The 17,493-nt window shown below is 44.6% G+C and overlaps 1 protein-coding gene across 1 annotated transcript; it reads right to left on the bottom strand.

Annotated features, from left to right (window-relative positions):
- Positions 1-288: 288 nt before the first annotated feature.
- FAM83F (family with sequence similarity 83 member F) lies at positions 289-17,241 on the bottom strand. The gene is made up of 5 exons (XM_058805761.1): positions 16,771-17,241; positions 12,996-13,163; positions 6,621-6,742; positions 5,344-6,056; positions 289-580 (listed from the first exon to the last, which is right to left on the bottom strand). The coding sequence occupies exons 1-5, from the start codon at positions 17,224-17,226 to the stop codon at positions 516-518; spliced, it is 1,524 nt and encodes a 507-aa protein (XP_058661744.1). The 5' UTR covers positions 17,227-17,241; the 3' UTR covers positions 289-515.
- Positions 17,242-17,493: the final 252 nt, after the last annotated feature.

Genomic DNA, 17,493 nt, shown 5'->3' with positions numbered 1-17,493 from the left:
GAAGACTCCTTATGGACAAAGGATTGCTCCACTGTCTGTAAACATCCTTATTTCACCCAGAATTTGCCACTGCTATTGGATTCAGCCTTACAGCCAGTCAGATCAATACATTTTTGCAGTGCAGTAGAGTAAACAATGCAACACAGTGATTCCAAGTCTGCAGCCAGACAGACTGAAGTAGCAGCACAAGTAAGTCAGAAAATCTCCTGCATTCCTCTGGGCACAGAACAAGCTCTGAGACCAGTCATCACAGTTGTTTTTATGTAAAAAATATGCGTGCACATAGACATATGGACTAATACATTCATCACTAACCCTCATTTAAGGGACCAACTATCCAAAGTCTGCTCATCACCCAGTAAATGTGCTTTAGCCAGGGGTGCCAGATGCATCCAGGACCTGCAGTGGCTTTACAGATCACTGCATGAGGATATGGCTGTAGGTTCAAAATCAATCAAGAAGTTACTGTTGCAGCTTGTGATTCAGTCTTTAGTTCTCCAGACAATCCTTCCCAATCAAGATAACACGCAGGTAGATTGTTTGTTTTTATCGCTCATAGTGGAGTTTGGATTCAGGTTACCTGGAAGGAAAAGAAGTTAAAGTAGTGTTAATGTTAAGTAAATAAGCCCTGGATAAAGTTTGGACTCATGCTTCACTCTCATTTTTTACTATGCACCTTGTGTTAGACCGACATTATTCTGCATGCCCTCATGGCTTTTTTTCTGCTGTAGTGAAATGAAGAAACATTAAAATAAAAGCAAATGCAGAGTATATTGTAGAGAAAACCACTGGAGAAGTATTTCTAGCTTTGCCTTGTACCCAGTCCAGCTTCATTAGGTCCCAGCTGGCACTGATAAATAGTCTGGTCATGCCTTGGGTGAGAAGTTTTCCAAAGAGTGAGGTATGGAAAAAAACCCTGAAAACCCAAGGTCATCTCATTCATTTGATACCTACACACATTCTCAGTAGAGGTTTTTTTTCACATTTTGTTTCAAACATCTCTAGTGCCAGTGTTTCCACCATTGCCTTTGCAAGATAAATCCCAAGGCCTCAAGGTCTCTCACTGAAGTGGCAGAGTATGCTGCCTCCAGTTTTTTATAATCCTAGGTTTTTTTCACTGCTTACTCTATGAATTTCTTCTGCTCCCAGTATCTGTACCTTTCAATGCTTGCACTTCTGCCTGGTGTCCATCATTACAGCCAGATGTTGATCTGGATGCCCCAGTATATGTCTCAAACACTGTACAGAAGTGTGTTCAGAAGCTTTGCAAGTAAGGGAGCTCATCTGAGCTCAGTAAAGCTTGCATGACTCTGGCCCAGGGCAGCAGGGACCGACAGGGGCTGCCAAGTGGCTTGGAATCACTCTGAACACAGGCAGGCCCACTCATGTATTTGTACAGAAGGAAGGTACATGTGCATCTCCCAAGCACTTGGAGCCAGATGCCAGTTCAGAGGGAAAACAGAGAGTGAAAACTGCCACAGGTCATGGCAACATGCTACTGAGAAGTCTCAGTCTTGCTAAGTTTAGGGAGCATTCAACTCAAGCACTGCCTCTGAATTGGGCTCCAAGTGACATTTTCAATGTCACTCTCTTGCCTGAAGGGTATTTGATCAATGCTGCCCTTACCTGTAGATGATGGGGAAGAGAAGAGTTCTCTTTTCTCCCCCTCCTTCTCTCCACTTTCTTCCACACTGCATCTCCTTGATGTTCACCTGGGAGGTTGCACTGCACCCTGCCCTCACTTCTGTGGCTGCTCTGTGTGCTACTGCCTCCTCCCCACAGCTCCCTGTAGCATTTCATTCTACCTGTTCCCCTCTGACATATCCTGCATGTTAGTGTTGTTATTATTACTCCTATCTCCTCCCCACCCCTCTTTCCTTCCCTGTCTGTATCACATTTAAGACCCTCATGCTTTTTTTGAAATATGTCTGTGCTTCTCTGCTTAATTTCAACTCCCAGCCCTTTTATTCTTGTCACTTTCTACTCTTGTCTTCTGACCTTTTTCTACATATCCCACTACAGTTAGAGCAAACATCCTCCTTTTATGTACCCAACAATGTTTCCCTCTTTCTCTCTTTAGAAAAGAGGCTGAAAATTCCAGTTACCACCCTTCCATGATCTCGCTTTGGCTGAAAAATGTTGGTGATAACCAAGCAGCTATTCCAATGCCTTTGCAGTGCCCAGCATAAATTCCATTTCCTGTTGCAAGAAGCACAGAAAACTGAAACACAAAATCCTTCTACTAAGGGTGTGTATTTTGCAACCACTGCTCATGAGGAATGAAGTTGATGCATGGAGCACCTCAGGACAGCAAGCCCACTTTGCTTCTTCCAAAGGAGAACACAAACTAAAAAGTCTGCACCTTCTGAAGGCACACAGCTTTCAGACTTTTGCAGTGTTTCCCAGAAACTGCACACAGAAGTCACTGTCTCTGCTGAACACAGTCTGCTCAGCACCAGCTTAAAATTAACAAGATTCTGGTCAGGTTCAGAGCTGCTCTTATGTTCCTCAGCAGGCAACAGTGAAATCCAGTGAAATTCTGATAATTTCATGATGTGGTTTGAGAAAACCTTTTAAGACAATGTACAGCTTGCCATGGGCTAGGACAACACCTCAGGGTGTTAATTCAGATACTTCGTTTGGGACATTACTTTCTATCTGGGGCCCTTGTATTTTCCAGACTCCCAATTCTGACTCATAGGAATCCTTTTCTAGCCTGTAAAAGCTGCATCAGATTTTCAGACTCCATCACAGCACACACTTCCATCATTTCCCTTCCCAGCTCAGATTCTCTTCATCACCATTTGCTCCTACAAGAGTGAATCTGACTTTCAGCCTGCTTGAATAATGTCTTTCAACTACTCTATGAGCTACTCAGGTGTGGATCTGGTCTCTCCATGCATTTGCAAGGTGGGATGTGTCTCTGTGGTGCTAAAGAATTAATAGTGACTTTGGAGGATGTGTGCACAGGCAGGCCCATGGGGCTTAAGTGTGCTGTTTAATCTTTACAAAAGCTAAGGGCAGCTATTTCAAACCATGAAGCTCTGAATAATTGCATCCTAACCTGCCTGCATACCAAGTACCCTCTCTTTCATTTCCACTTCTTACCTCCCTTCTGTCACCCAGAATATCACAGCACCAGTTTTTACTAGTTTTGCTCAAAGTTTTGCTTAAACTTTTAAACCTAAGTTAGTCCTAAAGTTACCCAAGAACAAAGTGTCTCCTATCTTTATACTGAGGCTGGGACTCTATTCCATGGCTGTGTTTAAGAATTTTTTATTAAATCCTTTTCTGTTCCTCATGAGTCTCCATCTATCTAATGTGCCCTCTACCATCTCTGTTCACATGCCACTTTGGGACTATTAGACTAGAGAAGTGTTCTCTCACAAAAAGGTAATTTATTTCAAAAGCAACTCACAATCCATGATCTTCCTTCAGCCTTTGATGCCACCAGATGGACAAAGTCTACTAACACCCTACTTCAAAAGCTATGGAGTCTCCCAGTGCCACCATGAACAGGCATTCTCAATTTGCATAAACCAAAAATACTAGCAAGGACTCAGTGGAAAGATTTATCAGTTCAGAAAAAGCACAGTGGGAAGACTGGTGTGCTGGACCTCAGCATCTTCCTTAGACCTGTTCTCAATTCTTCCTTCCCCCTTACTGAAAGAGCTGGCAGTCTGCAGGAAGTAACAGTGGCAATAAATAAAACCTGAACATAATAGCATGGAAAGGTATTTGTGGAAATGGTCTAGACCAAGCATCAGACTGTCTGGCACAGATCCAGTGTTTTAGGAGGAACAGGGACATCCCTGCTGCCTGGATGGTGCAATGCCCCAGCAGGGTGCAGTGCCCCACTGTCCACCAAAGACATCAACCTCTCGTGCCTTAAGCTGGGCCTGATTTCATCAGGACATTGTGGGAAGGCCAGGCTGGCTGCTCTGAAACGAGTGACAGTGAGAATCTCTGATATGCAAAGTGCTGATGAATCAGAGATTCTCTCCTTCTGTCACTAGAGGGTAGTGCAAGTACTCAGCTCCATTCCTGCGAGTGGAAATGCCCATACACCTCCCCACAGGTCTTCACCGATTTTGCTTTTCCCGGCTTTGAGGAATGGGGCCCACCAGCACATAATGTCTGTGCTCAAGACTTACTTGGAGAGAGGATCTCTTTAGACCAGGGTTTACTTCTACCTCCCCAAACGCCAAATGCAGATTCTAAAATGGATCTACTACAGTCTTAAATAAATTAACTATTCCTTCTTATAATTCCTCTTTCTTGTGTTCATTTGGCATTTTTGAGTCTGTCCTTCATTTAGCCAGAAATATTTCCAGGAATCTAATTAATCATTGTTGTTGACCATCTCAATTCCTTGCTTTTCTTCTTGGTCCCAAAAGAACATCTCTCCATTTCACATCATGGTAACTGCAAAGCAATTCAGTCTCTCTACAGCTGCATTTTGCATTCATCAGAGCACTGACCAGACAAGTGGAGGAGAAATTTTTTCCTTCTAATTAGTTTATTTTCCTGATGGTGCAGGAGGTACTGACACCCAAAACAGCTCAGTGAGAGGAAGACAACCAGGATGAATAGTCCAAAGATTTACTTCAATCTCACAAAACATGTAAAATGTTGAGGAGTTCGCTATGAACCCATAACCCATTAGAAATCTTTATCATTTGTGTCTTCAACTGACTGAAGCCTTTGAAGGACTTAATGAAAATATCAAACATGCATTAGCAAAGAAAGAAAAGTTGAGATCTAGTGACCTACTTCTTTGTAGCTTCTATTTTCATTACCTTCTCCTCCATTTCAGAAGGTGGCAAAGGAGCAAATTAAAAAGACTTGCACCCTTTCCTTCAATCCTTGTGCCCTCACCTCAACATAAACACATTTTCCTCTTTTCTCCACCAGGAATTTGTCACAGGAAATATACCTGCCTAAACTCTAATGAGGAAAGGAAGGAATTACACTGAAAATCTGTCTGTGGCCTGCTAGCCACTACCATAGAGAACACAGTGCTGCTGTTTATTAGGCAAATGCACTTAATGGACTGAGTACTGTTTTACACAAGGCAATGTTCACCTTTCTCTCCCTTTGCTGCTCAAAAGTATGAGAAACATCCTCATGAGAAGTACCAACCTTACAGTAAGACTGCCATTAAATTGCTTCCAACTTACATTGCCCGTATCTTTTGATACAACTTCTACCCTTTCTTTTTGCTCATTTTGATTCAGAATGAGAGGATCTACTCACAGGTGCCCATAATGGGTATGCTTGCATCAATCAGCCAAGCTCAAAGCAAGGGACACAGAAAGCAGAGTATGCTGTAAAAGGTTTTACCTGAGTTGCCTCCAGCACTCCGAACACTAGCATGGCCAATGCTGAGCCTCTCATATTCCAGTTTCATGTTCCCAAGGTCTTCTCCTGAATGTCCTTCACTGGCAAAAGAATTGGCTTCAATGCTTGAGCCTGGAGAGCGCTTGGCCTTGCGACTGAAAAGCCCACTGGCAAACCGCTTCCCTTGCTTTGCATTGCTCTGTGCATCTTCCTTCTTTATGTCACGGATGGACTCTCTGGATTTCGATTTATTTTTCAGGTCCATGTGCAGCCGGGACAACAGTTTCTGGGGGCTCCGATTCAGCTTGTTCAAGTTCTCCAGAGGTGGATCTATTTCTGGGAACACTTGCTCCAATGTGACTAAGTCATTCAGGAACTGATTTAACCGTTTCTTTGACTCACTTGTTTCCTCCTTTTCCATGTTTCCCTGATGGTCTTGCCTGTGCTGTGAAGCCCAGAGCATCATATCACCACGGGTTGCCCCTGCTACTAAACCATACTTTGGGTTAATGAACTTCCGAGCCACGGTGGAGGAATGAAAGCCTGGCTTCCCAATTCCATGGAGGAATGGGTTAGCAATGCCCAGTTCCTTGTATAAATTAACTTCCTCTGAGATGGCGTAGAGCTCACGAAACTCAATGTCAAACATCTCCACGTGCTGTCCTGTCAAGACTAGCAGGATGTTTCTGTCAATGTGAGATGAAGTCCATGTGAAGCTAAGAGGAGGAAACAAAACCGACATTAGATTTTGGGCTGCATACTTGACCCAGCCCACCTAACAAAACCTAAGACACTACAGGGGAATATGTGGCATTATGCCATTTGCCCTTATATCCTTGGCCAGATGGGCCCCAATAGGTAACATGACACAACATTATTGTTCTTCTTTAGACATGTAGACCAGATTTGGGAGAAAAGGCCCTGAAACTCTGCAAAAAGGGTCTTTAAAAGGACCCTTTTAAAAAAGCAGCATTGAATCAACAGGAAGAGTCTTCGGACTGAAAACCTCACTGAAGAGAACTGAGTACCGGGACTGGTGGGGAGTCCTTGTAGACCCCTTCCTCATGCAGTGTGGAACTGTCTCAGCCCTCTGAAAAGGTCTGCCAGCATGGGTATGTTCCATTCTCTGAAGAAGGGCTCTATGCCACCTTCTCTGTTGTCCCACTCCAGTTTCTACAGACGCCACACAGATTACAGAAGCTGGGACAGAAGGGCGGTGACAAGTGAAGAAGACTCTCAAAGTAATCTTTAAATTAATGCCTTAAACAAGAGTGACCCACCTGTATGATCCAGTGGCCACCTTTTCTCCATCCACCATCAGGAATCGGGATGCCAGTGTGCCTTTGATCTTCCCTGATGGCATGTAGAACCCAACTCCTGTCACAGAGCGTATGCGGACGTTCTAACAGGGAGGTGAAAAGACAAAATGTCACAATAAACAGGGCAGAAAATGACATAATTGCCAGCTCCAAGTGTTAAGATGTCACTCACATTGTCTCACTACTTCTGGGACTACAGCTCATTTTGTATCAGCCACCAGAAGGGCTGCAAAGGAAAGCATAGTGCTGTAAGCCCTGTTGTCATCTCCTGTCTACACAGGTCACTTCTCTCCATCTTGGACAGTTTATCACTGTCCCAGGGGTCAGCATCATCAAAACCCTGCCTGCTGTCTTCAGCTATTCACTTGAGCCACTGGCAAGACAATGCTTTCAGATAAGTGTCTCTACTAATGTTCTGAATAGATCAGCAAAGAAAAATTTCTCAAGATGAGGAAGGAGAATCTTTTCATAAAATGAATGGAAGTAGTTAGAAAGAATACTTCTCCCCAAACTTCAAATCTCACACCCTTTTGTCAGCAAACCTACAAGTAATGAAACAAAGCACTACCAGACACAGAAAAACCACAAAGTTAGGGTTACATGATTTTCAACAATAGATGAGTGCCTGTGCATACTATAAGGATATGTTTGCACACTGGACTGAGTGTTACTCTGTTCATGGGTCCTGGCTGCACAAGGCTGAACTCCCAAAGTGTCTAACATGAAACATTCCCCCTCTCCTCCCCCCAAACCCAAAAACATTGAATGTCAGTAAAGGTTTGGAGCAAATTATCTTGTCACTTTGACACACAAATCTAGACAATTTTCCTCATTTCACCATATTTTTATGTAAGGATTTCTTAAGAATGAAAAGCTAAAAGCACTGTGAATTGGAGTCATAAATCCAGGGTTGGGAGTCAGATAGTCCCAGGCATAACTGCAGTTCGGATACTGCTCCCTGTGATGTTCTGAGAAAGTCAATTCACCTTTGTTTCATTCTTCCCCATCTGCAGAGCAGAAAAATCAGAAGGATTTGGCTAATGCTAGCACAGCCTCAGATCCCACAGAGAGCTAAGTCCTATTACTATAAACCTCACCGACAGCTTAAATACTGATAGGCTATAGAAATCAGCATGCAGGAATGAGTGATTATAAGAATGCAGATTTCTTTCAAAAGCTGTTTTTTCTGAATACAACTCCTGCCTTTTGAAACTGCTGCTATTTTCCCAACTAGAATACAGCAGTCAAAATACAAATTCTGACTAACAGTAACTGATGATAGCTCTGTTTTGCATTCAGCTGTTGCTTGATCTGTCTGGAGTCCTGTGTGGGCATTAGCTAATTAATGCTCCCAACACTGCTGAAAGTATTATTACCCCATTTTAAAGATGAGTAGCCTAAGACAGAAAAAGATGAAGTGGCTTGCCCAAGGCCTAGCAAATGAGTCATATGTATGGGATGCTGAAGACAAGTTGGGTAGAGCACAGGAGAAATGGTGCCCTTTCCAGTAATTAAAATAACATTTGAATTTGGCTGAATTTTTTTTTCCTTGCTGATTAATTTTGGATGTGGGATTTGCCAAATCATGCTTTGCTGACAGCACAAGACAAGAAGTCAGTCAACAGCTCTGACCTGATATTACTCCTTTGAATCAAGAAGCATCAGCCTGTGTGAGCAGAAAGCTTCCCAGCATATAACAGTGTGGATCTTATTGTGCTTGTATGTTCTATCACCTTCTTTTGGTGGAAAGAAAGCACACTTGAATTTCTGCAGTAAGTGAGCTGTATATAACACTTAAAAAGGCGCAGAGGGGATAGAGCTGAACAGCTGAGCACATAAACCTCCTTGAATAAAATAGGTACAGGAGTGCATTAATACATCTTGAAATGCAGAAAACAAGCAGAAAGTCATATAAACATCAAGTCACTTAACAGGTTATTTGTATACAATTTTCTGCCTTGAAGGATCTTGGAACATTTGTAGACTGCTAAGTCAAGCTACAGAGGAAGAACGAGAACATGTACCAAAGAGTGCACAATAACAAAAGAGGAGAGACAAATATAAATGAAGTGAGATTGCAGGCATTTTCAGACGGCACTAGAGTTACAGTAGTAACAAATATTTTGAGTAGAGGACCAGTTAGCTCACCAGATAGAACTGAGACCTCCAGATCTGTATTGTTGCAGAAGCCTGCTTAAGGTTTGTTCTGTAATATCCTGTTTATGGGAGATGCAGTCTGCATTAAATTTCTATATTTCCTTTCCACAGACTTGCACCACTCCTCACCACAAGCAGTGACTAACATCTCCCTGGCTACAACTCAATATGACTGGTAACAGTCAAGCCTGACAGAGCATCCTAATACAAAGAGTAAGAAACTGGTCTTCCTTGCTTTATTGTCACACTTTTAAACCTCACTCTGAATCCACAGAAAGCTAAATCAGACCCAGTTTAGAAAGTCAGTAATGCTGTGACTGACTTGGCAGACCTAGGCCGTAGTGCTTACAAACTGGGGCTGAGAAGGGGGAATACACAAGACAGACCCTAAAGGGAGGTGTTGTAACTGCTTCCACCAGAGAATCCTATGTGCACCTTCCCTCTTAGAACTGAAAAATCCTCTGTTTGCCCTGGACAGTTTTAGAAAGGGCATGGTTACTGACAAAATAGTGTAACTTGCAAGTATTCAGGTAGAACAGGATGGAATGCAGCTAGCTGGGACATGGTCTGCCAAGATAATTAGAGTATTATCTGTGTCTTTACAAAAAGAGAGCCTTGCAAGTTCTCATCTCAGAAGGTCACAAGTAGTCTAGAAGAATACTCCAGCAGACCATTAAAAAACCAACAGCACTGCTTCACATCACATCACACCCCTCCCTCATCTCAGGTAGGAGTCAATGACGAAACCCATAAAATACCAAAATGAAATTACAAAAGTTTCTTAGGCAGAAGCTTTTTAGACTTTCTGAAGTGAAAGGAAAAACTTCTTACATGTTAGGAAAATGAATGTAAAAATTAATGTGAAGGTGAACTTCCTGCAGATAAATCATTCCCTGGGCTTGCTTGGAACTCTAGGAGAATTCTCTGTCCTTGGGGAGGAGTGTCTGTTACTGTGGTTGGGGTTAACAGAAACATGAAGACAAAAACCACCTATCTAAAATCCGGTGAGAACATTCACCCTCAGGTCCTGCAAAAAGAGGAATTTCTGAGGGGCTATGAATTTAGTATCTATGAGAACTCTGATTCACTGTGATCTCTGTAGAACACTCTTGTGTCAAACATGACAGAAGTCTGACAAACCATGTCCTGTAGGCTCAGGAAGCCATATGACTCACACACACAAGACATGCTCTTATGAACAACACATGAATGTTCTGATGATTGAATTTAAATACATTTCTGGTGAACTCTGGCCTTCAGACAAAAATAGAGGTTTTCTCATTTAATGCTTGGAGTTGGTTAAGAACTTTTACTCTTTGTAGGGTGAGGTATGGTCTTCCTACAGCAGTTTCCCTCCCATGAGACTGTCAGCAGATCATGATACCTTGCCATCTCTACAAAAAGAATACAATAGCCAGGAATTTTGTGAAAATGTCCATCGCTGTACAGAGACAAACCCAGTGTTAACTGTAAACCTCCCTGTATTGGTACTGTTGAAGTATTCACTTTGCATTGGATGAACAGGGCAACGGGACCAAAAGGGCAGAAAACACAGAACAAAATGAGTATCTGGTGGTGACAGAAGACAGAATAAACATTGTGACACTGCAGTTCACAGTAGTGCATCATCTCTCTCCCCCTGGGATCAGAACTTGTCTCTAAACCTTAGAGTTATATCTCATGTGGCTGCAACTTCCTGAGAAAAGAAGCTGTCCTCTATACCTTGCACAAGCATTCCAAGGGAAAGGTGGGCAGAAGGGCAGGAAAGAAGAGTATGCAACTCCTTTGCTGGCAAACTATGTCTGGTGAAAACTGGTAAAAATCTTCTATAATAAAGCAAAATGGTAATTCAAAAAGGAGAAAATATCTTCCCTGTTGCTAAAAATCAGTAGAAGAAACTCAGACATCAAAGCAGATATCAGGAGAAAGACAGTAGATAAGAAATGGGTGAAAGAAAGTTTCCTCAGCAATTTCAGTATCTTCTGCAATCAAACAACGTGGGACAAAATGATTCTGCTGAACAAGACTGGAGGCCCAGCTTGCTTTCTAGCTTTAAATCTGGATCTTCAACCCTTGGCACATTACAGAAGAAGAGCTGGGAGGAGTCCTCAAGGGGAAACCTTAACCTTCTGGAGCTTCCTTGGGTATCCAAAGCCTGTTGCCAGGGAAATCCCTACATGATGGTTTCTGCTATACTGACCCAAGCAGCAGCACAGGCATGTCCAAGGCAGCTCTGGGTGAGATACTAAGAAAACATCTTCCTTGAGAGGCAAATGACTTGTTTCCCCATTCCATGAAGAATCTCCCTGGTCATTCCATAGAACCATATACAGGAATTAACTGCATTGGCCTTAGCAAGACTAAAAAAATACCTACGCCATACTTGAAAAAAAGATAACAACCTTCAGGGGAATTTAAGATCCAGTATGAGATACCTGGGAAAAGAGGGGGAAAATTTGAAGGATAGCAATCTGTGGACTGAAGTTTTGCAGAATAGTGAACAACTAGGTCAAAAGTTGTTAATTTATTCTCAGTGGACTTGCTTCAACTCAGCTTGTACTACTTTTAGCTGAAGATGTCTAAAGAAAAACATAGCACGGCTGCCATGAAAGAATGGAATCATAGAAGGGACACAGAAACATTTTCTCCTTCTTTTGATTGCACCAGTTCAAACTGCACCTCCTTAGAGAGAGCCATACAACTAGACTGCTGCAGGACCTAGGCATTGCTGCAGCACATCACTGGGATCACTGGTTTAGGAGTGTCAAGCCTGTGTAGAAGGATAAGAGGATGAGCAGAAGGGGACTGCTTTAGAGACAGAAAAAACAGACTGAAAGGAACTCAGCTCTCCAATAGCAACACAGCTCTTTCTAAAATGCCAGGACATCTTTTCATTCCCTCTGTCCAGGAGTTAAAATATTGTAGTACTGAAGACATCATTGCTGTACATGATGACACAGTAAGAAAAGTACTGGGAAACTGGTACCACAGCAGATGGAACTACTGCTGTGATTTCACAGCTATGTACCAAAGAGACACAAGCCTAGGAGACACAATACCACTGGCACTTGAAACACGTCTGTTATAATGAGGTCTGTGTCTTGCTTTCAAAGGTACCAGAGGGAAGGAACTTCCACCACTGTTTTGGAAAAAAAGGGAAAACTTCTCAGCTGGATGTCTTTTTTGATGAAACTCAGAGCAGAGTGGTAGTTCACAGGAGAACTCTTCAGATATATGCAGGTAATTTTCATCCAGATTTAAGATAGTTCCCCTAAAATGATTAAGATGAGACTCTGTAATCTTCAGAGCTTTTTGAGTTTTGGTTGTGTTTTGGAGTTTTTTTTAACTATAAATTGAGTGTTTAAGGAAAATCCACCCATCCTCCAGGCAAAAAGCACTTTTTCCACTGCCGCTGTACAGAACAAGAGAATCACAAACGGGTGAGTCTGGCATCCCATAGGTTGTTTCCAACCCAGCAACTTTTTTCAGGATTTAGAACAAGTCTGTAGTAGCAACAGTGGCTAAAAAGATGGGGGGGAAAGGAAAGAATACAATACTAACAAGAAATACACAAATTATTTCAGTCTGTATGTAATGGAGCAAGATCCCTCTGAGGCTGCTTCTGCCAGCCAAGCTAGACTGACTACTCTGCTATGCTGCATGCACTATATGAAGGCACACTGTGGCCCTCAATCCCTTAAATTCTCCTTTAAGTCATCCTAGAGGAGGACTACAAGCTCATTCACTCCCGGATGATCACTGTTGGGAAGCAAAGTCTTGATTTTCACAGAATGTGTGTGTCCTGTAAGAGGGATCCATGCAGACAACTCCAAGAGCTACCTGGAACTCTAGTTTGAATTCTAGTTTGAATCCTCACATAGAAGACCTACAGCAATTTTCTCTGATAATTTTCTCCCCAAACAGGAATTTTGAGGTCATAAGTGCCAGGAAACTACACAGATCCCTGTTTTGGGTGAAAGGCAAAAAAATCCAAATCTTTCCTTTTTCTTTCCTTCTGTATTATAAAGCCACACTGTTATCCCTCTGTGTTCCGTCACTTTTAGTGTTGTGGTACAGAGGAAGAGATGTGTTTGCTGGTGCAAGCAAGTTCCAAGATCCACTGCAACTGCAAAAGGCCAATGACCTGCAGAGATAATGGTTTAGTACTGAATACCTTACCCGGATCTGCAAGTCACTGAGGTCAAGGCATCTGCACATTTCCAGGAAGAGCCTGACTCCCTCCTCATCCAGGATGATATAGACGGGGATCCAGCGCTTGTACGCTGCATCGACAATATCGCGGAAGATGTCCCGGTCCGTAAACACATCCATGACCACTGCAATAATCTGCAAACAACAAGATGGTAGACAGACAACTGAATAAATATTAGGAACTGAAAGGAAGGCCTGCCCCACTGGTACAAAATAAAGGAGAGCATTGATACCAGATAATGGAGGAGAAGCCTCCATAGGGAGAACAAAATACAGGGAGGTACATGCCCAAGCACTACCAATAATTGTAATTTTCCGAGTTAGCTGCTGCACTTAGTAAATGTCTATGAGAGTTCTCCTTCTTCCAGATGAAACTGACTTATTTTAGCAGTGTGAGGAATGCCAAAGCCAAATACCTAGTTTTTCCTCTGTTTTAAGAAACTTCCGTTGTCTCTGTAAGGACTCACTTAAATGAAGAACACTGAAAATATATTGGAAAAAAACACTGAAAACACAACTTTAACACTTAACCTGAAGGTGTCTAATGGAAGAGTGAATGTGCAGAGGAATCAGGGCTTGCATCCTCAACCATGATGCATAGTGTAGAAAACAAGGATTCTATTTTCCTTTTTTTTCCCCCAAATCCCTGTGAAAATCTGCTCTCAGGCTGGCTTCTCAAGGAATGATTTATTGGGCTCAAACATAAACACCTCATATTTCTCAGAAAGGGACTGGAGTGTATTCAAGATTTGGAGGCAAAATGATCATTCCCTCTCTTCGCATGTATTGTTTTTCTGGTATAAAACTAACCCTTCTTTCCAGGCATAGATTTTACATAAAACAAAAGGTTTCACTGATGTGAGAGACAAGCCTGAACATTTATAGGACGAGTAACAACAAAACCAAGAAGGTTATGGGTAACTTTAATGCTGATCTTATAGAAAGGGAGAGAAAGACAAAACATGTATCTTTTACACCATTAGAAATACCAACTAATTTTTCTGCCTGAGTTATTCTTCTCAAGATTTTAAAGGTTATCAATGGAGGAAACTATGGTTTTTCTAGTCTCTCTGCATAACATCAGCTTGCCAGGTCAGAGCTGCCATGCTGACAGTATCCTGGGACTACAGCTGTTGAAATTTTAATTTCCCAGGTGCTGGGAATCACAGCAATAAGCCCCTCTGGGCTGGGGATGGCATATACAGGTGTGAATGGAGCTAAATACTGAACCACACTGTAGGACTTTCTTCACTTGATGCTTGGAAAAGGTGCAGCTCTCTTGCAGGAGCCCCCTAAGGAAGAGGGAATAATTCTCCCCAGAGACCTCTTTCCTGTGAAAAATGCCCTTGAACAAATGGCTTTTGGGAAAGTGATGCCACAGTAAACATCCCCCACTGCATCTGCTGAATCTCTGCTGAGTCCCTGCTTGTACAGCCAACAACAACCAACACATCTGCTCTGTCAGGCTCCTTCTGTCAACAGTGCTTACACCAGCTTCCCTTCGTTAGAGAAAGAAAAAAGAGCTGACGCTGTATTTATGCTCATCATTAACATGTAAGTTCCTGATGGAGGTGAACTGTGCTGCAGCTACTTCATACTAAGTCCCACATTAACTTCTACTAGGCAGGATTTCAGGTCCTGCCTTGGTTCTCCCTTCCCAGCAGGAATGTAACCAGAATCTCTAAAAATTAAAACACAGCGAACTTGTACCACTTTGTTTCTGAACAAGCCCATATACAGGCAAACCATAAATAAAGTCATGAACAGTTCATGCATTAACTCGGGCCTGTTATGCTCCCTGTCCCCCCACACACAGTGGTATGGATGAGCTATTTAGGAGAAAGGATGCTAAATAATATTCATTTGAAGTAAGAACATCCACATAGGGAATGGACAGCAGAAGCAGGAACTTCTTTTCTCTCCATCCCCACCATTTGCAATGAGTGTAACAACTGCAGAAATTACACCCTATTCTGGACAAACCATTAATTGTCTGTACCGGCCTTGCAGTGTGAAGGGATGGCTCCCTCCAGGCTGTGGGGCCTTGGGTCAGTCCAGGCTTCTTTCCAAGACTGGGGACCATTGAGAACAGCAGCCATGGGCAGCGCCTGTTGTTGTGTTTGCCATCTCAAACCCTTGTCACAGCCAAGAGTGTTCCCAAGCACAGCAAGTCAGAGCATGAGTGTCTACCCCTGCAAGAGGTTTTCCCCATTTCTCTTCCAATCCTATGGATAATAAACTTATCTGTAGGGCCCATAGGTGTGCCTAGCTCTTCACAGGAATTTTAAGATTGGCAAGTTAATGCTTGCTAATCTCATTGCAGCTAGGTAGCTTAATTAACATATGTTTGTAAAATACTCATGATAAGCCACCCACAGACTTGTGCCACATATTACCAGTATCTGTTTAGACCCCCTCTCAGAAAAAAACCAAACAATCCCCCACTCTCATTTGCTGACTAAAAAAGCTGCTACCTGGAGTGTTTTTTGCCAGGGTGAGCTCAGCTGAACACAATAGGCATAGTTATCTATGAAAAGGACCATTAAACACTCAAATGGCTGTTAAACATGAAACCAGCTTCGGGCTGGGAGGGGCACAGTTTGTCCAGTCAGTGAAAAAAATAAAAATCTACAAAGGATTTAATTATTTCTAAGTGCCAGGCACAGCTATGGCCTTTCTTTCTGGGAAAGAAACAAACTTTCCCAGTTCTTGAACAGTCTCTAGAAACCTTTGTAGCAGCGCAAGGAGGGGGTGAAGTGGCACTACATCAGAGTGTAAGGATTTTACAGCTTCTAAGTGACTGATCACACCAGTCACTGAACAGAATTACAGGGTGTGCACAATTTTTGAGAGCAGGGAGCTAAGAAGATCACCCACCAGATTAATGCCTCTGTGGAAAGTTTTCTGTGTTTCCCGGCAGATTCGGTTTGAACAGGTCTGTAAAAGTGGTGCATATAGTGTGTGCTGGCAGAGGGGAACAGGTGGAGGAGGAAATGACTGCTGAATTATAAAGCGGAAAAAGCAGAAAAGCTGCAAAACTAAGCGCAGCAATGAAGTTTCTTACGCTGTTCTCCCCTTTACCCAAGGGGTGTGTCAGCTCTGACGGAGATCTTTTCCTGGGTGGTCTTCCCCGGGAACTTCACCCACATCCGGGGTGGGTGAGGAAAAACCTCGTGATTGCCCCCACCTGTTCAAGGCAAGCTCTTGGAGCATCATGGCTGGTTTGCTTCCTTGCCAGAGGTGCCCTGTCACCACCAGCAGTCATTTCCAGGGAAACATAAACGGGAGGAGCAGCCTCATATTGTCTGCACTTTGTCTACTTGCAGCTCGGGCTGGACGGGTGTTGAGACCACAAAAAATAAACCCCAAAAACACCATCCCGTAACGAACACGCTGCCCTGTCTGTAACTAGGGACACCTGCACACACCAGGTAGGGGTGGCTGTAACAGCATCACGACCTGTGAACCTGGGAATGAGGCCGGGACAGGACAAGGCGAACCACAGGTACAGAACCCCAACCGAGGGGAGGTGGAGAAGGTGTGAAGAGGTTTCACCCCATCACAGGCATCAGCTTCGGCAAAGCGTGACGCGACTGGCAACGAGGCGCAGGGAATGCCCTGCCTGATGGACGCCGACAATGGTCGGGGCTCTCGCCCCGCCTTGCACCCCATGCCCCGAGCCAGACCCTCGGCCCGGCTGAAGGCGGCAGGGCCGGCCCGGCCCGTCGAGGCCGCTCCGTACCTTCTGCGCCTGCTGGATCATGTCCCGCACCACCTCCTTCAGGTGAGGCGCGCTCTCCTCCTTGCGCGGGTGCGTGAAGAGGGACACCCGGCTGATGCCCCGGTAGAACGTCTTGTCGGTCCAGCCCAAGTCCAGCGGGGGCACCTCGGTGTCCGAGCACTCGGGCCAGTAGGCCAGCGAGAGGGTCTCGCCGCCGGGCCCCCGCGCCACCTTGCCGCCCTCCCGGGGGTCGTCGTAGCCCCGCCAGCCGCCCCTCAGGTCCTGCAGCTCCCGGCCGGAGAGGAAATCGCGGAGCTGCTCCTTCCTCAGCGCCTCCCGGTACGCGGCCTCGCCGCGGGTCACCAGCGCCTCCAGGGCTCGGCGCTGCTCCTCGCTGTAGTAGAAGCGGGCCTGGGCCTCCGTCACCTTCTCGTTGACGTGCAGCTCGTCCAGCAGCAGCACCTGGGACTCCGCCATGCCGCCGGCAGCCCCAGCGCAGCGCCGGCCGGGAGCGAGGGCAGGAGGCTGCGGCGGGAGCCGGAGAGGCAGGGCCGGGACCGCCTCACCTGGCCTGCCCGAGCCCGCCCCGACGGGTGGGGCGGCCGCTCCCCCGGGCCCCGGGGACACGGCTGTCCCCGCCGCCCGGCCCCTCTGCCCGGCTCCTGCGTGGGCCCCGGGGACGGGGCACGAGTTGCGGGGAGGACAGTTTCTGTGAAAAGGAGAACAACCTGACCTAAGAGGTGC

This window comes from Ammospiza caudacuta, chromosome 5, assembly GCF_027887145.1.
Source record: "Ammospiza caudacuta isolate bAmmCau1 chromosome 5, bAmmCau1.pri, whole genome shotgun sequence".
Lineage (NCBI taxonomy): Eukaryota > Metazoa > Chordata > Aves > Passeriformes > Passerellidae > Ammospiza > Ammospiza caudacuta.
This window is presented reverse-complemented; position numbering and strand designations above follow the sequence as displayed.

Excerpts from the sequence above, each read along its gene's own strand:
- FAM83F (XM_058805761.1), bottom strand. The coding sequence starts at position 17,226 with ATGGCGGAGTCCCAGGTGCTGCTGCTGGACGAGCTGCACGTCAACGAG. Across the intron at positions 13,164-16,770 it reads TGATCCAGCAGGCGCAGAAG|ATTATTGCAGTGGTCATGGA; the intron begins GTACGGAGCGGC and ends TGTTGTTTGCAG. Across the intron at positions 6,743-12,995 it reads TCAGTGACTTGCAGATCCGG|AACGTCCGCATACGCTCTGT; the intron begins GTAAGGTATTCA and ends CCTCCCTGTTAG.